This window comes from Phaethon lepturus, unplaced genomic scaffold (genome assembly GCF_000687285.1).
Source record: "Phaethon lepturus isolate BGI_N335 unplaced genomic scaffold, ASM68728v1 scaffold266, whole genome shotgun sequence".
Taxonomy (NCBI): Eukaryota; Metazoa; Chordata; class Aves; order Phaethontiformes; family Phaethontidae; genus Phaethon; species Phaethon lepturus.
The window spans coordinates 72,351-94,540 of NW_010548049.1; the positions used below are offsets into that span (position 1 = coordinate 72,351).

The following is a 22,190-nucleotide window of genomic DNA, read 5'->3' on the forward strand; positions in this document are numbered from 1 at the left end:
AGTCATAGGCAAAATATTTGTTAATATATAGGGATAAACATTCCATGATTTTGAATGAAGAGTCTTTTTAAGATAAACTGTCTCGCCACTTCTTTAAAAGTGGTTATTTTGTGGCAAGCTTCTGGGCTTCATGTTCATATGAGCTCCAACATAGTTTCCATACAAAAACATTAGTTGTTTTCATGCGGTTTTCTTCAGAATTTGGTGATTAACTTCTAGCTGAGCCAAATCTCATTATGATGAGAATTCCTTCCCTCTTGGGAAAGTCATATTTGAAAGAAGCTGACTTACGCTGGGAATGGGTTCAGTTCTTTCACTGCAAGGATTAATAGCTTTCACAAAACTTACACATTTTGTTTATTACTCACAAGGTGAGGTTTTAGCAGGATGCTGCTCTTGGTTCTTTCAGTGGGATACAGTGACGGATGTGGATGCTGTTCTATCTGGATGTACCCCTGTAAGCATTTCCAGCCCAGCAGAAATAGCTCCAGGGGGTTGCTGCAAGGCATGGTCAGGCCAGCACTGTTTTGGCAAGTGGTATCAGCTGAAGCTTTTGTCGCTGTTACATTGGCAGGAGCTTTTGAATGACAGTGTGGTGAACCAGACCGGAAAAATTAGCTGGTTATTTTTCAGCTGGATGACTTGACTGATGAAGCACTTAGGACGGAATAATAAATGGGGCAGTAGGGGGGAAGAAGCAAGTGGTTTGTGGGAGCAGATGAACTAGAAAACGGCTTCAGCAATATTGCTGCCAAAAATTTAATTACAGCCTTATAATTTGAAATCTGTTTTTTGGGGGGGAATTGCCTTGTAGATTTTGGAGTAGCTTCAGTGTCTATTTGGGGAATAATATTAAAGTTGCTCTGTTGATCTTTCAAAGTACAGAAATAAGGACATGTAAAAGACTAAATACCATTAAAAAGCATCCCAGATGATTGCTTCTTGTACAGGTCATTTTGTGAGGATAGCTACCCACACTTTTTGTGCTCATTTTACATCTGTTGTATTCTGGGCAGCAAGCAAAGAATAATGGAGTACACTGAAGAGATAGATACAGACCTACTCCAGCATAATACCTTGAGGCTTTGAGCTGTAGTTCCAAATTTGTTTCATTCCAGGTATGGTGAAATATTTAAGGCAATATATTATGTCAACTAAGACAACCATGTTTTGTGTATTATGCAAGGAGGATTTTTCTTTTTCTATTTGATTTTTCTTCCTTTAGGTCTTGGTGAAGGACCCTATATTTTGGCAAGTTATGGAGGCAATGACACAATTATAGGAGCTAACGTATCCAGTAGAAGAATATTTCCCCTGCCTAGAACCGGAGCATATGGCAATGTATTTTTCAGTTTCATGATAACTCCAGGTCTTTTCAAAGATAAAGATTTATGTAAGTGGTCTCAACAATATATTTTTCAAACTATATTAATTATGTTTTGCTGCATCTTCTAACTCTCCTAAAACAGTCTATATATTTCTAGTTACTGGGATAATGAGGAGGAATAATGATTTTTAAATTAAAAAAAAAGAAATTGGAAAACCTCACTTCCAGCTTTAAAGCTGACTTTTGAAAGATTGTTTTAGAACTATTGCTAAATACAAGTGAGTAGAATTCATTTGTGAAACAAATTAGTTAGTTTGTGTAACTGGAAACTGGAAAATTTTGCACATGTATCTAGCAAGTATCAACACTGAAGGTGAATGCAGGATATTTTTATCTCCAGTAAAATCACTTCTACTTTATCTTTTCTTCTTTTTCTTCTTTTTTCTTCATACAATGTAGAAGGAAGTTTGTTAGGTGAACAGCTATTCCTAAGCTCTATTTTTCACTTATCAGAGACTGATACAAACCATACAACAAAAAATAAATATGTTTAAATTTTTTTCCTTCTGTATATATTTTCCTTTCTTTACATGTATCGGGTTTGTGCCAATTAAGTCAATACAGATTTTGTCATTGCTTTTCACAGTATTTAATTTGTTGAAAAAATCCTAAACCCTCAAAAATCAACATAGAGAAGGGCTGTCTTCAGAGTAAAATTTGAAACTATATTCACAAACAACTGACAATGTTGCAGTGGAGAATTAGGTTCTTAGAAATGAATTTGAAATGAGAAAGTACATAGAATAATTTGGGTAGGAAGGCACCTTTAAAGGTCATCTAGTCCAACCCCCTGCAATGAGCAGGGACATCTTTAACTAGGTCAGGTTGCTCAGAGCCTCATCCAACCTGAACTTGAACATTTCCAGGGATGGGGCATCTATCACCTCCCTGGGAAACCTGTGCCAGTGTTTCAACCACCCTCACTGGGAAAAATTTCCTCCTTATATCTAGTCTAAATCTACCTTCTTTTAGTTTAAAACCATTACCCCTTGTCCTATTGCAACAGGCCCTGTAAAAAGGCTGTTCCCATCTTTCTTATAAGCCCCCCTGAAGTACTGGAAGGCTGCAATAAGGTCTCCCTGGAGTCTTCTCTTCTCCAGGCTGAACAACCCCAACTGTCTCAGCCTGTCCTCATAGGAGAGGTGTTCCATCCCTCTCATCATTTTTGTAGCTCTCGTCTGGACCCGCTCCAACAGGTCCATGTCTTTCCTGTGCTGAGGGCTCCAGAGCTGGATGCAGGACTCCAGGTGGGGTCTCACCAGAGTGGAACAGAGAGGGAGAATCACCTCCCTTGACCTGCTGGCCATGGTGCTTTGGATGCAACCCAGGATACGGTTGGCGTTCTGGCCTGCGAGCACACATTGCCGGCTCATGTCCAGCTTTTCATCCACCAGTACCTCCAAGTCCCTCTCGGCAGGGGTGCTCTCAATCCCTTCATCCCCCAGCCTGTATTGATACTGGGGTTTGCCCTGACCCAGGTACAGGACCCTGCGCTTGGCCTTGTTGAACTTCATGAGGTTCACACGGGCCCAGTCTTCAAGCTTGTCTAGGTCCCTCTGGATGGCATTCCGTCCCTCAGGTGTGCCAACCGCACCACTCAGCTTGGTGTCATATGTGAATTTGCTGAGGGTGCACTCAATCCCACTATGTCATTGATGAAGATATTAAAGAGTACTGGTCCCAATACGGACCCCTGAGGGACACCACTGATCACCAATCTCCATCTGGACATTGAGCTGTTGACCACTACCCTCTGGATGCAACCATCCAACCAATTCCTTAACCACCCAACAGCCCACCCATCAAATCCATATCTCTCCAATCTACATAGAACAGAAGAATTAATTCAATCTTGTCAGTTCCCCAACTGATGTAAAGTAGAAGTAAAATATTCATTATATCTATGCAGTACATAGGTAGTTTTCATACCTTTGAGGAATGAGATGGTATTCATCTAGATTAAAGACACATTAAGATTTTATTCAAGTTGAAAACCAAATATGAAGTCAGTCTAAGTTCTTAAATTTTCTGAGAATTTTCTTCACTTTTGATTTCTGGCATGGGTAGAGCAAATGGAGGGTTGAGTCTCTTATTTGGCCACAGGTTTTCTTACTGTATTGCCAGATACAACTGTATGTAAAAAAAGCTTGACCTCAAGGTGAAGTCAAGCATGTTCTTACAACATTTGCATGATGTTATTTACTAATGAAATTTTGGTACAGATGATGTGTCAGGCATTTGTCCAAATTTGAGTAGAAAATCCCAATTTTAGCAAGTCCAAATTTGAGACTGCTTATGAATCATTTCGAAGGCTGGTAGCAGTAGGCTGAATGTCATTTTGATCTAACTGATTAGCTCTCTGATGGCTCTGGATTAAATGATCATTTGAAGTCTCCTTTAGACCCTGTATTTCTAACTTTTTTTGTGTTACATAAAACTGAAATAGTTTTTTGTGAAAAGCAGTTGTTTAAAAGGAGCCACTTAAGAGCAAATATATGGATTTTAATCTCACTTTTAAGTTGTCTTCTGCGAAAATCTTACTATTTTTTTTTTCTTTCTTTTGTGGAAGCTCTCTCTCTTGTTTCCCTTGAATCCGCTGAAAGACCAAACTACTTTCTGTACGTACATGACAATGAAACCGTTGGGTTGGAACAGTGGCAGGCAAGTGCCTTCTTTTGGAGACAAGCCACCTTCTTCCACCACCACAGCCTCTGGAGTCCAGGGCTCAGCGCCTTCGAACTGCACAGTAAAAAAGGCTTTTTCATCATTCTCACCTCATCTGGTGTTAAAGTGGCAAAGTACGATGATTCAGAAGAATTCAAACGTTTGAGTAGTTTTAGTATTGAAGGTAAACTGCATAAATCCCCAGGGATAAGTATGTTTGTTTCTGCCTGCCTTCAGAGCACTTGTCTTTCATCAGCAATAGTAACAAATATTTTTATCCTATTTTTAATTACTACTCTGTCTTTGTCTTCCATTCCACCTCCAAATGCTATTATTTCCTAATTTTTGCAGATATGATGATCACTTTATCTTTGAACTACATTTTCATTGTTTTACGCTTTCAAAATGAATGTGGCATGTCACAAAACAATGCATGTTAATGTCTTGTTAGTGAGCTATAGATATCTATTCTTTTAAATGAATGGGATAACTGTATTGCTTCTGCAACCAATAGTACCTTCACTATGTTTAACTGATTTTTAAGGTTTTTAAACAGAATATATTCTAAAAGTGAGTAGCTGTTCGTATCTTTGAAGCTTCAGTGTCTTTTAGCTTGACTGAATTTTAAATACTTGAAACTGAAAATGAGCAGAATCTCACCTACTTGAAAGTTCTCAAGGATTTCTCTACTTGGTTTTCATTTTTTCATTTTTCTGAAAATCCCAATGTGCATTATAGAAAAGACTATAAATTTATAGTTTATTGACTACATAATCAATAAATAACACTTTTTCCTTCTTTCTCAGAACTCGATGCATCTGTGCCTTATAGAAGGATGTGTGAATGGCGATATGAATCTTGTGCTAATCCTTGTGTTAAAACGTGTAGTGATCCTGAAGGAATAGCATGTAAATTCCTTCCGCCGTAAGTAAAATTAAGCTTGTATTACTACTGCTTGTATTACTATTGTTTTTGGTAATACGCGTACCATATGCTTTCTGAAAATTGCTGCAGCTGCAATATCTGTTCATTTTTACTGTTCATTTTACTTGTTCATACATTTCAGTATCACCCTTGTGAGCAACTCTCACAAGTCATGTGAAAAGATTTGTAACAAGCTTCTCGGTTCCCACAGTATATATTCCTGTTTACATGCAATCTTTCAACACAAGAGGGTTCATATTTAGCCCAGGGGATTAGCTTCTGGTAGTCATTATGTAGAAATCTATTAAATTAAATTAAGGCTATTCACTTCTATGGATTTAAATTCACATCCTAAACTAGCATGATGTTATAAACGACTACATCTTTCTGGTGTTTATATGACAGAGATCAAAAACTGCAAGAATAACAAGGAGGGACTACACCCTGTCCTATAAGAGGAGTGAACTTTATACTAAGAGATGCTCATTGTCATGATGTGGGGGATTTTACATGGCTGATGTTATCTTGTTACTTAGTAACAAGATTTCCTGTCTCCATGGATCTCCCCTGGCATTTATGGAACCACAACAAACTAAAAAGAAAATGCTTAAAAACTCAAGGCACAAAATCTGGTGGAAAAGAAATTATATTTGGAATTTCAGACTACGTCCCTTGGCATATGCAGCTTATGATACAGGAGTATTACTAGTATTACTAATTTTCTCTGTTGGTATTCTTAGCTTTTTCCATATGGGCACACTTGTTAATGTCATGATTTTCTTCTTAAAAATCCCCTAAAAATGGAAAAGTAAAGGAATATATGGACTTGTCTGCAGTCTCCTATGCTGAAAGAGCACAAAAATGAGATTTTCTATGGAGTAAGTCTGAATATTTTAATGTCTCAGATGAATGTATCTTGGTAAAACAAGCTGTGTTGTAGAGAAGTTGTCCTATGGAAAGCCTTTCTGCTTAGGGATCTGAACTTCCACCTGGTTGTGGAAGCAGAATGGTCCAAAGCTATCAATCATGTTCATCAGCCTATGCAGATTATCAACTATTTAGAAACAGAATTGTGCTGTTCAATGTCTTTTTGACCTTAAAATGCCTCAAAATGCTGTGTTCACCCCAGAACTCTGATGGGGAAGACAGTCAAATGTTTCATTTTACCAAAGTAAAATACTTTAAAATTGATTTATATTTCTATTGTGCCTTTAGAATTAACTGTACAATATTTTAAAGGGTTGAAGGATGCTTGCCATACTGTCCCAAAAACATGATCCTTGATGAGATCACACTTAAATGTGTTTATCCAGAAGACTGTAAGTATAATTTATTATATTGGTCTAATCTTATAAATCATTCTGGAGATCCCAGAAAAGGTTTTAATCAAATGTAGATTGTTGTTTTTTTATTAAACACTTTACCAGACCATATTCCTGTTGCAGAAGACATAGACTTCATTCCCAGTCATCCAAAATACACCTCCTACAACCAAACAAGTCATACCTAAAGTCTTTAATTTCTCTAATAGGGTGTCAGATTTAACCTTTTGTGATGGTGTTATACTCATCACAACTATATTTGGCTATGTACTGCTAGTATATTATATGTATGTAAAAGAAAGATCCCAAATGGGAGACATACTGCTGTGGTGGAAAGTTCAGACTTTTCAGTTAATGATCCACAACGAACCAATTCAGTGCACCTATTTCACAACTTCTGATGTTTGGAGATACCACATTATTTGCTTGTTTTGGGGATACAGTATTATTTTAATGTAACAATTACATTTTAATACTGTCTCATTTTATTTTACAAGATTTGAATTAATTATATTATGATTGATATTTGCTAGTACAAAGATATCTCATATAGTATACTACCTTCCAAAGATATATTTATTCCAAATATTTTACTATTTCGGATTTACTGAATTTTCCACAGAATTCCCTTGTTGCTTCAAAACTGCTCTGCAAAATCAACATTTTCACTAATAATAAAAAAATAGATAATTTGCAAAGAAAACTAGAAAACTTGTTGAGTTAGCTGAGTTCCTCAAAGTCATCAGGCAACCTGGAACCACTGGCAAGTCATCTTCTCAGCAAAATGATGCTCTGATTTACTAATATTTAAATGGGACTGGAGTAGAGATAGATGTTGTTATTTTGCTTTACCGATAATCCGTAAAAGACAGTGAAACATGCATTTTTCCTTTTAGGCATACCTGTGACACCTACAGAATCAGCAATTGGAATAAAACCTTCATTGTTAATCTCTCACATGGGTGCTACCACAGAGACATTTCCTCAGACACCTCCTTTATTTGTTACTTCAGGGACTGAGTCATCTCATACTGGTGTGACAGACAAAATAACCGTGAAGGCAAACACAACTTTAAGGGGAATGAATATGTCAGCACAGTCCATTACAGACTTTTATTCATTGGAAGCATCTAATGCAGCCACCTATGCAACATTTTCATTACCAAGTACAGTGGCGCCTTCTGACGTACTTCACAGCACAGCCCCCGCTACTGTCCTTTCCAGACTCATCTCTTCAACAGATTTTCCAACCACTCTTCAAGCCTCAGCAGTCACATCACGTACTGTCGGTTCTACTGCATCTATAGCTTTACCCATTACAATAGCAACTCCAACAACCCTGCTCAGTGCAAGTCCTATTCCAACACTTTCTGCATTATTAACACCCACTTCCCTAGTGGTAGTTCCATTTCCACCTGAAACATCAACTACTCAGCTAGTAACTGTTCCCCCTACCTCAGCACTAACTTTAACCTCCAACCCATCTTTTGTTACTTCTAAGATGCCTGCAGGGACTGGGAAGAGTAGGAGCCCTTCAGTAAGTCATTCTAAGGGAGCAGCAGTATCCTCTGAAGTGTCTTTGTCTCCTTTGCTGGCTGGCAGAGCAACTTTCACAAGACCTGTATTTCTTCTAGGTTCACAGTTGACACTAAGCACATCTACTTCTCCTATATCTACTTTGTCTGTTAGAACCAAGTCTGGCATTGGTCAAACTGCAGTTCACTCAACGCCCATTTCTGCACTGAATTCAACTGCTCCTCAAATTCCTGTGACTACTAGATTTGCTAGCTTTCAGACAAGTTTTCCTCAATTAATCACAGTTTCATATTTTGAAACAGCAAAACCCTTGTCTAAAACTTCTCTGGTATCATTAAATGCAGGTTCTTTTGCTAGTTTTTCCCCAAAGCCATTGTTATCTTCAGTGGAAATTTTAGGGACTCTTCCCAAACAGACATCTCCATTAATAAAAGGCAGTATTTCTGCTGCTCTGCCCATAATGACTGTATCTTCACCTCAAGTTGCTTCTAAAAACACTTCTTCGAGTCCTTCTGTAACACACACAGTATCTATACCAGTGCATTCTCTGATTACCTCCCTGAAGCCCAAGGCTATGGAAGATGTCACTGTTGCCTCCAAAAGTCTTTATAAAGTACCTTCCACTGCTTCCACTCATCTAGTCAATGCAATGATCTCTGATATGTCTATAGCAAGTAAAGCCTCAACAGAAAATAAATATACAATGGACACCGATTCCTTTTCAGTGTCATCCATTTCTAAAAAGCCAATGAAATCCATTACGTCTACAGTCTTCCCTCTTAGGACATTGTTATTACCTCTAAATACTACATTAATAACCATTTCAGAAATTACAGAGTACCCAAGCAGTTCCCATACAGAATTGAAAACTGACCCCGTGGCACAAAGTTCAGGCACTTTCGTTCCTAAAGATCTTTCTCTTACAAGGTCATCATCTTTATTTACAGTCTTGTTATCAACATCAGTACCACCTTATGTGACACCTCATACTACAGGTTCTTCATTGATTCCCATAGTCAGTAGGACATCATCATTAACACAAAATATAATTGCTACCCAAACATCAGTTTCATCTCTAGGTACACAAGGAACCTCAAAATGTCCAGTTATAGACTTTGCAACTTCTTCTGTAGATTTTTCTACATTCACTTTAAACATAAGCCCTTCTACCAGCCTTTCAGCAGCTCTAAAAACATCCATTGTAATGCCCTCTTTACTAATGCCTGCAACTCCTGAAGCCACTTTAGAAAGACAGTCCAGTAGGGTCTCCATGTCTTCACCTCCTCCTAAGACCACTCGTATCTCTACTGTTTCTCTAGGAAAACAGAGTTCTTCAGTAAGTTCTTCAGAAGAAGATGGAACAATATCAGTCATATCAGCTGGAATCGTCACTCAATCCACTACACCAATGATCACAAACACGACAGTGTATGCTACATCCTTAAAAGCACCTTATATTTTTGCAAAAATACCACCTAGCTCTTCAGCCAGTTTATTAGTTGCTTCTGGCACTACTGTAGCCTCTAGGATTACTGCAAAAACCACTGATTCTTTTGTTGCTGATTTGGAGTTTTATGTGGCTTCAGCTTCAGTTCCTACCACTATACAAACACCCATGCATGTGTCACACAAATCTTTATTTACACCTGCAGCAACTCAAGCTTCACAGAGCACTAAAGAAACTCCAAAACTTATGATCATGAAAACAACTGATACTACAAGTCCAATATCACAGATGAAGAGTACCACATTTACAGCTTCAGAAGTTAAATACGCAACCTCATTTGAAAGAATTGTGGATATTTTAGAAATTGGTCAGTCTTCACATGAGCAAAGAAATGTTACCAAGACAAAGTCAACAACAACTGAAAAATCTTCCTTGCCTTATTTGACAATATCTGTAGTTCCGAGTTCACCTTTTTCAAGAAATGCAACCTCAGTAAAAAATCTCACTCTTCCTGGAGTCCCGGATGTAACAACATCAGATTGGTCCAAAATCCCAACACAGAAAACCATTAAACCTTATTTCAGTTTAACAGAGCCCACAGAGCTGCTGACCAGAACTATAGTAGATGTATCTCATTCTAGTGGTGGTATAGCTTTGCCTTCCTCTTCAGAGCCTGTGGAAACACAAACTTCTCTGGCAAGCACAGAAATGACGACAGCTATAGCTGACAAGACTTCTTTTGGAACAATGATGCATACACTGATGTCTACATCTTCTGAATGTGTGGTATGATCAGTTTTACTTGCCTCTATGTGTTAAAATAGATATTGCTTTTCAGTCCATTCTGTTATGCTATGCATGTAATACCAGAGGTTTTCAACATTTCCTTTTTTTTCTAATTGTATATTTTAAAATACTCAATTATTCTGCAACTTGGATGTACTGCTCTGGAAAAAAAATGGCTTTTAAACCTGTATGCTAGTTGTAGATAGTGAAATATATTTCTGAGGTGCAGAAAAAGCCATAAAACATGGATTTTTTTGGATTTCTGTATAATCTCACCCCGTCTTTCCTTTTTTTACACTTGTTTCTTTGTCATAGGGTTTAAAATGATGGGAATGCATGATTTTGTATTTCTTAAAATGCTTCAGATTATTACTGAATATAACATGTACCCTCAATGTGTAATGCTTTACATAGAGTATTCCCCCAAAGCTAGATGGAAAAGGAGGGGTGTGGGTGAATTGACATGCATCGTTGTCACCTGTTACAACCACACAAAGGCAATTCTTTCCAAAATAACTAATGAGGGGTCACGTAGATACACTGATTCTGTCTCGGAGCAGAGTGATGAACCAGTGATTGCTTGGACTTCATAAAGGTAATGAATGTAAAGTTGATTCTGGTTATTTTTTCCATGTATGGCAGCCAAGATACCTTGAACCTGTCGACAAATGTAGCCAGTATGTATGTGTTAACATGGGCTGGATGTTATACAACCTTTCAAGAAACTGCCCTAAGGATGTGCAGAAGCCAGACTGTGGTTTTCGAGGAATGCCAGTTCAAGTTAACAGTGATAGTTGTTGCCCAGAATGGCAATGTCCCTGTAAGTCACTGTTTTACTTTTAAATACAGCATAGAGCCTTGATCTGTAAATTTCAAGTAACAAATTAAGGTTTATTACAGTGGGAATATGAAGTTGAATATTGGAATGAATTTAAAAGAGCTTTTCATCAGCAAAACAGAATGAAATATAGTGAATATTTTGGTATCTTTGAATTTACATTCAAGAGAGTCAAAATACTTTGTTTTGAATGAAAACATAGAAATGAAATCTGCAACAGGAACATCAGCATTTTCCAGCTGAGACTCTTCAGAATTTCTATCAGTAGAAATGTTAAGATTTCAACATTTTGTGAAGAAAACAAATTAAATACTGGCATTTTCTGCAAAACAGAACCCCCAAATTTCAGTTAGCTCTAACTGCAGTTTTTACTCATACTTAGAAACTGTAGAAACTGGCAGATGATTGTCTGTCAAGGGAACAGAAAGGCCAAGAAGAAAACCCTTACAGTATTACTGAAACAAATGTCGTACTTTTAAATATTTGTCTCAAGATAGGACGCATCAGTCTCTTGTTATCAGTATCTCAAAAATGTATATTTTAATGCATATATTTTATCTCAAAATGTACAGATTCATTGACCTTGCCTGTAAAACATTGACTTAAGTGTAGATTTTCACCAATTTAAACTTTTTCCCCTGGGCACATAGCAATAAGTTAAGGTATTTCCGCTGAGTAACACAAGATATTTGCTTCTGCTTATGGCTCAGCATGCTGTCCACAGAACAAGGTCTTTTATATATATGAATGTATATATGAAAGCAAATATTGCTAAAACTGAAAGTTTTAGAAATGCCCTGTATTCGGTTTTCTGGTAACCTCATTAAATGACAGTTCTTTTTTAGGTCAGTGTTCTGTACTGTCTGAACTGAGTGTTATTACATTTGATGGAAACAACATAGCCCTCTGTAATGTGGCTTCCTACATTTTAGTCAAGTTACCAGGAGAAATTATTGTTGCTCATATTGAAAAATGTCCTGCTAATCAGGTAAGATTCTTGCATTTCTGCAGTAATTGTAATAGTTTCTTGAATTTTTGTGTTATAGGTATGAAATTCTGCAAAAATGTATGACTTGACTTAAAAAATTCAGATAAAAGCATACCCATTGAAAAATGTCAAGTTATTTAATTTTCAAGGAGCATGCTTAATCACACTGTCTAGATAAAAGAATTTTACCTCAGGTTAAATAGTAATTGTTGTATTATGTTATAAGGAAATTCAAATTTACGTTCCTTTTAAACTATCAGGGATGACATAACTTCTGAATCTGCATGTCTCCTTTCAGGTTCTCCACCCACAAATCTTCTTGAGGCCTTGAATTTATACTTTACAATATGGTCAATATGCTAAAATATTTTGAGAGTCACAAAAATCTTTTGTAGTTATTTTAGGAGGGTATTAATGAGTTTGGGATTAGTGTGGTAAGTTGTTCTTTGTAGTTGTCTAACCCTCTGCATTGCCTATGGAGGGGATCCAACCACTTTAGACTTCCAGCTTAGGTCAGGTCAGTCTCATCTTTAGAGTCTCTACATACATTTCCTTTGCATTGTCTATATTTCTAATTTATGCAGCCCTTGTATAATACTGGCTTGTATTTCCATCTTTGGTTTGTGGATAAACAAGTTTCTCATGAGGAACTTCATCAGACTTCTTTCCTTCCCATCCCTATTTGGTCTCTTACCTACTCTCACTGGGCAACTGTACACTTGATCAAGTCCCAAGTCTTACACTGTTTTAGGGGTTTTCTTTTAAATTGCTTTTGTCACTGTTTATTGGTTGCAGTCTAAAGGTGTGAATGCAGCTCACATGGGCAGATAAGCTTTAGAAGTCTGTAGCTGTGGTTCTTTAAAAAATATTTTTTGAAAGGGCTTTGCAACTTATGCTGAATCTTGTGATGCTGGTAATGCATTGCTCTCAATGTTAAGGCTGTTTAGTTAAAAGCCAGCTGAGGTATGGTATATATGAGTTGCAATCTTTTGCAACTGCAAAGTACAGAAAGATGCCTTGGTAAAAGAGTAGTTTTATTGGCATGATCATTGTATTTCTATGTATTTTTAATTCAACTTGTTCAGGTCATTGTGTTATCTTTTCTGTACTATTTTCTACATAAGCCCCTTCGATTTAAATTTTTAAGAAGTAAATCAAGTTTCTGAAAGTAGTCCCTAGACAGGTGCACTACATTACCTGGGAAATGTGTATTTTTTATTATTTATAAGGAATACATTAAATTAGTTTAATTATGAAGCTGATTGTAGAAGAATTTCAAACACAAAGAAAACAGTAAACTTATTTTTGCCAAATGAGAATGCTGTTGATTATCATTGCACTTCTAATCTATTTTTAATGTTTTCCAGAGCGCAAATTCAATAAGAAAACTAGTGAGTACTTTTTTCTTTTATTAATTATAAAATACATTAATATTACACATATTGAAAAAAAACCCTATAACACTGGTACAGAATTGGAAAAACAATAGAAACTAAACTTGTTTGTCACTTTTCTTTCAAGGTTCCCCCTGCAAGCACTTCAGGGCTCTGTTTCAAGAAATTAAATGTAACCACACGCACAAATAAATTACTTATCAATCGTTTAGCAAGAAAAGTAAGTGTATATCATCAATATATAGCATATGTGTGCTCTAAAAGATAGCTGGAGAGCTATTCTGTTGTAGAATGCAATAGATCAGACTTACAATAAATGTACTACAGGATTAGGATTACTTTTACAGTTCAGGTTCACAGTAGTTCATGGTATGCTAGAAGCAAAAAATATAAATTTCTGATACCATGCTTCATGTATATGTCATTTATCCAAAATGACACTTCAAAAATCTTTTGAGATGTTAAAGAAGCTGCAAAAGCATTTATACTTGAGACCAAATTTCCAGAAAACCTAGAAACAAACAGAAATGTTCCAAGATATGATAAATTTAGTGGTCAAACATTGGAATAGGCTGCCCAGGGTGGTGGTGGAGTCACCGCCACTGGAAGTATTCAAAAAACATGTAGATGTGGCACTTTGGGACATGGTTTAGTGGGCATGGGGGTGTTGGGTTGATGGTTGAACTTGATGATCTTAGAGGTCTTTTCCAAACTTAATGATTCTGTGAAATATTTAAGCTGCCTTTCTTCTAGTCACTAACAGGCCAGAACTGATAACTTTGAATAATTAGGATGACGTTTTGTTTTGCTTTAGCATATGATATGTGATAAGTAAGATTTATTGCTTCCTTAATTAGAAAAGATTTCGTATCATTATTTTTTCTCATGCCTACTTCATGGCCAGTTATAGGAAATGGCACTGACGGGAAGCTCTGTGATTTAAGCACTGTGACTGTTATTGTATGATGTGGCAGAGGCTGTAAAATATACCTTTTGCTATAAAATGTAAAGACATATGAAGTACATCATCGCAATCTGTTTTTATCCCTAAAATGTATTTCCTTTATTTTAGGTAGTAGTGGATTCTGTAATTCAATTATTACCATTCTCAAAAGAAGGACTGAGTATTCAGGATACTGGTGCAATGTATGTCGTTAATACCCCAGCTGGTATTAGCATCAAGTGGGCTCACATTACAGGCATCATAGACATACAGTATGAATTACACTCTAACACATCAATGAAGACAGAAGGACTTTGTGGTGAGGTTATGGTGGCAATTTTTTCTTATTTAATAATTTCCCATTTAAAATTTACACCTCCCTTTTGTCTGTGACCTGCTGTCCCTATTGCTTTCCTTGACAATGTGACACCCATTAACTACACTGAGAATCCTATTCGAGGTGGGCTTGTGAAATTCTGTTAATTAATAATGGTAAATCAATAAATCTGTTTCAAATCACTGCTTTGTAATAAAGTAGCTTGCAGAGCAAGTAATGATCAGTACATTGCATCTAATTAACTTTTTCAAAATGTACTCATCTCTGCCTGTGTTTAAGAATATTGTTGAAGTCAAGTAAAGAAAAGGGGAAATTTTTCAATGTGGCTGCTGAAGAAGTTCAGGTAGTGACAGTATAGTTCAGTGATTATGGGAGAAAAGAATAACTGTCAGATGTTAGCAGTGGTAGTTTATTGCTAAGCAAATACTGATAAAAGGAGTACCTTGGGAAGGGTCCAAGTCACCTGAGGAGAGTGAACCCAAATTGAGACCTCTTTAGGTTGAATCTAAGGTCCAAAACTGTGCTGAGGCGTCTCAGATTTAAATTACAATGATAGTAAATTTAACATGTTTCAGGCTTCCCTGATAGCCTTTTTATAACTCTGTGAGTATGAATTATACAGAAAAGTGTAAGCAGGTATTTTTGGGTGTGGTTAGCAATGTGGAAGGAAAGTGAAAAAAAGGATATAGGAACTTTGGCTGAGCAGTCCCTGGGATGTAAAACACTATTATGAAGATAAAAATTTTGGCATTAATGACTTGTTATGTGCTTATAGGAAGTGTATGTTTTCATTGATGAATTAACTGAATACATACAATAATGCATGCAGGTAGCCAATGGATGTCAGGATTTTGGGTGGGTAATTTTTTTAGTAGTTTTGTATTAATAAATTGAGTAAGAAAAATATTTTCTCTAGAGAAAGCAATTTGTTCATCAAAAAATTCCTTTCGTAGCTTCTTGCATTTAGAGTGTTCAGTGAAGTTCTAATACTGTGTCAAATCATCAGTGACATGCAGTTAATTTGAAAGCCATCTACCTTTACTCCCACAGAGCTGATTGTTATTCAGTAGGATGAGATCAGAATCTGGTGCCATGTCAGTGAATTTGCTATGCATTTTGGTAGTGTTTTGCAGCATATTTTGCCAGCATTTTTTTTCAAAAGTTAATTCACTGTTGGGAAAAGTTTTATTACTTGTATTGTATGAATGTTTTGTAATGTATTTACTTATATTGTAATGAATGCTTTGAATGTGATTCTCTGTCTCCAGGGGTGTGTAATGGAGACCCTACTGATGACCTGAAAATGCAAAACAGAACCATAATTACAAATATGGAGGAAATTGAAGTCTTCATTAAGAGTTGGGAAATTGAGAAATCACTGGATGTTACAACCAGGCGGCCAGTAAGAAACTGTACTGAAGATAACTGCACATACTGTATGGAACTGTTAAACAGAAGCATTTTCATCCCTTGTCACAAGAAAGTGAGTAGGAAGATCAGAGAAATTCCAGGTGCAAATTAAAGATGTATAGTTAAGAAATGAGTGAGAGAGATATGCACATTTTTAATGTTTTGCTTATTTTCATGAGTTGACAACTGGATGGGTGGCTTTAATACCTCTGTCCTGTTGGATTTAGTACCTTTGTCATGTTGTCCATTATAAACACACATCTATTTGGATCCCTGTACTATTATGCTGTTTCTTAAACTATTTAGTAGGAAAAACTCAAAGGAGAGACACCAGCTCATTATCTCAACACAAACACATTCCAAAAGTGTTATTTATAATAAATGTTTGACACAAGTCACTAGAATTGAAAGCCTTGTGCTTCTGCTGCATACAATAGAAACTCATGCAGTCTGAGACTGATTGGACTAAAGAAACTTCTGGTTAAACGAATTTTGACGTAGTCACTACCACATTGACAATTTGGTAGCATTTCTTACAGCATTACAATTTGTTTCTGGACACTGTACTTTCTAATGGGGATATAGCTGTAGCATGCAGACTACCACTAGAGGTAGATAGTGCAGCACAGCTGCTTCCCAGAACTGTAAAGGAAGGAAGCCCCAAATCTCTGAGGCTAAACTTATTTTTCACACTTAATTCAAAATGAAAAGGTTTAATTACAGATTCCTGATTCACTTCTTGCTGTTCTGCCTTTCCACCCTCTGTTTGCGTTGTGTTACTCTTCAGTTTTCATCACAGACAAATGCCATTAAAGGTATTACATGCAGCTGAGCCCCTTCCTTCAAACTCCCAAGTTCCCCTAGGTAGAAAAAAATAGGAGTTCTTCTGAAAGGAAGGGGTTAAAGAGATTTAAAAAAAAAAAAAAAAGATATTTGCCATAGAAACTTAATGGGAGGGAGCAGTGGTAAGCTGTCTGGAATCAAGAAGGGAGAGCAGTACCAGTGGGTAGAAGGATGCTTTTTATGATTGTTTTAACATATGCCATTTTAAAATAATTAAAAGGAATCTGAATAGTCAGAATTCCTACTTCATATATGTTTCCAGGAGAACTCTCACAGCCTCGGATACAATGCAATTGCATCTTTTCCTGGTTTACAGCAAAACCTGACACAGCATCAAAATTGCCAAGCACTTGGTTCATCCATTATGAAATTTTTTTTCTTTAATATACAAGATGGTAGCAGAGCCAGAGTGGATGCAGCATATTGTGTGCTTCACAGGTGTGAAGCAATTGGATAAGGATAGGTAACAGAATCACTGGTGTAATGAACTTTATGGCAGAAGTGAGTGACTGCTTGAAGATTTGCTGAAACCATGGGGAGAGCTGGGCTGCAGCACAGTAGTGAACAGGCAGAATGAAACAAAATCTGACATTTTCCACCTTGTTATAAGCTTATGCAAATAAAACCAACAGATATAAGATAGGTTGCACCACCTGCATTTAAACTCAGTAACATAGGCTATTGGGTCCTATAGAGACAGAAACAGAGCACTCAGTAATAATTAGTTCACAGCAGTAATTTATGGCAGGTATAGCAGCAACGTTTAGCTGAGAGTGTTGACTTTTAGCTGACAGGGCTATACTGCAAAAGTTCATGTAAGTAGTGTGACTATCTCATTAGGACTGTGTTCTGTGCCGACTAATGAGCATAAAAAATTCTGGCAGTTTATGTTTTGCAGAATGTGTGTTCTGAAAAAAATGGTATTTTTTAGGTTAAACATTGCTTGTGATTTTTTTCCCTTGCAGCTGTACTGTTTCTTGTAATTAATGATTTATTTTAATAACAGAAAGCTCTTCTACTTGTTAATTCTCAATGACAATATGTTCCTAGGTGTCACCACAGGAGTTTTGTGAGAAGATGTGGATCAACAGTACTTACTTTTGGAATTATGAGTGTGATGCACTTTCTGCATATGTGGCTTTATGCAACAAGCACAACATCTGCATTAAATGGAGGACACCTGATTACTGTTGTAAGCAGATAGCCATGTTCTATACCCCAATGTGGCTTTATATCGCTGCAGTGTTTAGTGATGAGTTAAAAATATATTTCTTTGTATTGTTATTGTAAGTACCGTCTCATTCTATTACAGCATTAGCAAATCAGGGTACAAGTTTTTAAGATACATTATTTTAGTCAAAGTGTCATGAATCACTTTTAACCTTTACTGAATGAGATGCTTTCCTAAAGTACTGTTAAAAATATAAGTGCATGCTTTCTATGATACACTCACGTGTTCTTATTACCTGTTTATCCAATGAAATGATGAAAGAATAACAGCAGCACTTAATGTCCTATTTTTATGACTTGCAGCACTAAGTTGTCCTGAGGGCAAGGAATACCAGCCTTGCGTGCAACCCTGTGAAGCCAAGACGTGCCTGAATCAATGGTTCTATGAAGATTCTCCCTGTTCCTATTTAAGGGAAGACTGTGTGTGTAAAAATGGCACTATTCTGCATAGAACAGACTCTGACCTCTGTATACCAGAAGACAAATGTAGTAAGTGCAGCAGGACAGAGTGGTTTTGCAGATATGCTAATATTAACTGCACCTCAGTGTAAGCAATGTTTAAGTTCTGTGTCAGTCCTCGGTAAGCGTGAATCTGGTACAGCTCCCTTCAACAGAGCCTACCTTTACCTCAAGCTACAGCAGTTTGTGCTTTCAGTTCACTTGGATATAAGACCCAGTGCTGATGTACTTCTGTTGGGGAAAAATGATGGTCATTCTTCCATAGCTCCCAGGCTTGCTTTCCTTGCAGTACTCAGGAAGGAATAGCATGGGCAGGTTCTTTCCCATGCACTCAGTGTTTTCAACCATAGTGAAGCATTTATTCATTTGGGGTTTTTAAGGTCATCATCTTTTCTTGGATTCCTTGGTCATGAAGCTCCACAGCACCCTTATGCAATAACTTATGTAATTCATAGTTGCTTGCGGGAAATCTGCGCTATTTGTTGAAGGGATATAATGTTTCTTCTCTCAGCATGTACAGATAACAAAGGACAACCCCGCTCTGCCGGGGAGATCTGGAATGGGTCCATGAGAGGCTGCTGCATGTACAACTGTTTAGAAAATGGAAGCATTGTTGCTGTAGAACCTGAATGCAACGAGGATCCAGCACCAGTCTGTGAAAGAGAAGGGGAAGTCATTGTCCATGTCATCGAAGAGAGAGCTTGCTGTCCAAAGAAAGTTTGTGGTATGTACCACACTTGTTTTCAGCAACAGAATTATTAGGTAACTGCTTGACATTCAGTGGCAGATGACAATCATTAGATATGGTTCAAGGTAACATTTTTGAGAAGTGATTTTTAGGTACTTGTAGCTGGTTGGCCCAGCCAAGCAGGCTTCTTTTCTTTGTAAGAACTGACTCACTGAAATAACATTTTTCTGTTCTTAGAAGTCCACCAGTGAAACAAAACTTCTGTTAAAACATGAATTTTTAAGCTCTTGGGTGGAATTTCAAAAGAAATTCATAAATACTCGATGATAGAAGTACATTGGTAATTAGGCAGTCATCTTTTGCTTCTCTTGTTAGTGCTTTGGTGTCAACAGCACTATCCTCTGGCCTACTGCTGTTTTCCAGAAGCATTATTCTGTGAGCTGATCACTCAATACTAATATTCTGTCTAGTCATGGTTCTTAGAAAAAGGAATAAGCTTATTGCTCCTAAAACATTAAGAAAAATATACTTATTTCTTCATAACATCTTCAAGGAAAATGAGAACAAATGGTCCAGCTGATATGTTACTTTTGCTTATTAAATACCTGTAATTGACACTACACTGTATTGTCAGTTTGTTTAGGGGATATGTTCACTGGGACATTTTAGCTGGCTTCATGTATAAGAGGCAGAGCCAATAAATACCTGCTTTAAGAGGGATAAAACTGTGCTTGCGCAGTGCCACATGAATGGAGCTGTACCAGCCCTGGCTTGAGCTAAGAGGTCTACATGATGGTATGGAGTGCACTTTAAGCTGTTTTGGGCCCCTCTTAGTTTGTGGATCTCTATACTAGATGGTATAAATACCTTGAGTGATAGGACTTGCACTTCTATCTGTTCAAATATGTCAAAATCGATTGTTTTTTATTCCACAGAATGTAATATGTCATTGTGTGATGCCATTATTCCAACATGCAAACCTAATGAAAAATCAGTGGTAGGCTACCACCCCCTGTCCTGCTGTCCACAGTACCGATGTGGTAAGGGAAATACAAAAATACTGTTACTGGGACATTTTCCACACTGGTATTATGTGTTGTAAGAAAATTTGCCTTACAAATTGTGTTGATTGTTAACAGAAAGGGACATTGTAAATAGCACCAGACAATGATGTATTTTTTTTCACACTCTCCAATATTTTTTTCATTTGTGTTTTGTGTCACTTTTTATTTACAGTCAATTTGGGGTATTTTGTTTTATTAAGTAGATGAAGAATATATTTTATTTATCTTTTCAGTATTGTTTCTGTGACTCTTTTTAAAATACTGTTTCTTTCACATCCTACAGAATGTGATCCTTCAGTTTGTTTCAATGCTTCCCAGCTGGACTGCAGAGAAGATCAATTTATTGTTGAAGCAAAACAGGAAGATCCCTGTTGTTTCTCTTATCTCTGTGGTAAGAAGCCTCTAATATTTTTATGGATAACTAAGGAATGGTTAAGTATTTGCAAAGACCATCTATAGTTCTAAACCTAGTAACTTAAGCCAGGAATTCTTGGAGAGGTCAGTGGGACTTCACAGAGGTCAGGCTGACTGGAGCACGAATTGTTCTTGGGTTTTGGGATCTTTTATTACCAACATAATTTTGAACATCATAGTTGATGTTTGTTATGTTTTTATATTTGAATGTCAATCCATAAAACTCTGTTATCCAAGTAACAAACATAATATGACTTATTATATAATCTATTAAATAGAATTCACAGGTGCTTACTTTTTAGGATTTAAAACTTTGTAAATTTCTGATTTTTTTTTATTTAGTTTGTGAATCCTGTATTGAGCCTGTTCCCTTGTGTAATGAAGGGGAAATTCTCACTGTAGACCTTAATACCATACATTACTGTTGTCCTCATTACTACTGCGGTGAGTGTAACTGTTGTCAGTTCAATATGGTACCAAATTTAGTAAAAATTACAGACAATGTCTGTGTGTGTGTGTAGATTCTTTTATTCTTTTGATTCAGCACTTAGGGTGGGCTTCAGGTAGAGATTAAGAGATCTATATGAGGGTGTTTGCATTTGAGGTAGATTCAGAGTTCTTGGTATACTTGGTGGTAATCTAACCAACCCAGTTAATGGAGTCTGGAGAGGTTATTTAGTTCACCAGACAGCATATAGCTACTTTCAGGGTGATCTAAATATCAATATATTAATGTGGAACTGAATCCCATCTTTGGAGTATAAATATACAATTGCTCATAAATAATAATAAAACAGCTTCCATGTTGTTGTTCCTCTGTTGTACCATTCACTAGTGTTTAGGCAGTTTCTTTGCACTTTTAAGGGAAGGATTAGGCCAAGGGTTTCAAATACTTCTGGTTTGACTACTATTCAAACAATGAGCAGCCAGAAGAAAAATATTTGTAGTGTTATGTAGTCTCTTTGGTAGCCTCATAAAACACAGAAATTGTGCTATGTGTTCTTTAGTAATGTCTACAAGTGTAACTGCTTAATTTAGATTAACTCTTGTCCTATTGCAGTCTTTGGGTAATTTCAATTAATTAACTTGTCTTCCATATTTTTGGAGCTTAGTAGTTTTCACTTCAGGTGGTTCCATATTTTGGTCCTTTCCTTTTCCTAGCACTCGCATCCAGGTGAAATTTTTTGCAAAGGCATTTGGCACTGGTTTTGCCAAATTCTGGCAGGTAGAAAGCTAGATCATAGTACGTGGTCTTCTTTCACAGTCCCAGTAAGCCACCCTCAATAAGACAGGTAGGTATTTTATTAGAGTCATCCCAGGAGGGCAGTTGCTCCCTGTTATTTTACAGAAATGTACTTTACAGCACATTTGTAGCTGAGAGAAAAAAAAAACACTTTCCAAAAGCTGTGATTTCAGTTGTCTTTGATACTGGTTATCAGCTTGAGTGACTCTGTAGTAGGAAGAATATTAAATGATTCTTGTGTGATGTTTTCTGAAAATTTAAACATGTTCTAAG

At 36.8% G+C, this 22,190-nt stretch overlaps 1 protein-coding gene across 1 annotated transcript in view; it reads left to right on the plus strand.

The window, feature by feature from the left end:
• The window catches only part of OTOGL (otogelin-like), a 97,874-nt gene that overhangs the window by 62,675 nt on the left and 13,009 nt on the right, over positions 1-22,190 (plus strand). The window contains exons 33-49 of the mRNA XM_010289812.1: positions 1,226-1,393; positions 3,957-4,235; positions 4,858-4,975; positions 6,215-6,294; positions 7,194-10,066; positions 10,709-10,886; positions 11,750-11,892; positions 13,260-13,283; positions 13,414-13,506; positions 14,359-14,548; positions 15,835-16,049; positions 17,870-18,011; positions 18,353-18,538; positions 19,020-19,232; positions 20,132-20,236; positions 20,544-20,651; positions 21,017-21,118. Of these exons, the coding sequence (XP_010288114.1) occupies positions 1,226-1,393; positions 3,957-4,235; positions 4,858-4,975; positions 6,215-6,294; positions 7,194-10,066; positions 10,709-10,886; positions 11,750-11,892; positions 13,260-13,283; positions 13,414-13,506; positions 14,359-14,548; positions 15,835-16,049; positions 17,870-18,011; positions 18,353-18,538; positions 19,020-19,232; positions 20,132-20,236; positions 20,544-20,651; positions 21,017-21,118 (5,217 nt within the window). The remainder of the gene's footprint in view (positions 1-1,225; positions 1,394-3,956; positions 4,236-4,857; positions 4,976-6,214; positions 6,295-7,193; positions 10,067-10,708; positions 10,887-11,749; positions 11,893-13,259; positions 13,284-13,413; positions 13,507-14,358; positions 14,549-15,834; positions 16,050-17,869; positions 18,012-18,352; positions 18,539-19,019; positions 19,233-20,131; positions 20,237-20,543; positions 20,652-21,016; positions 21,119-22,190) is intronic.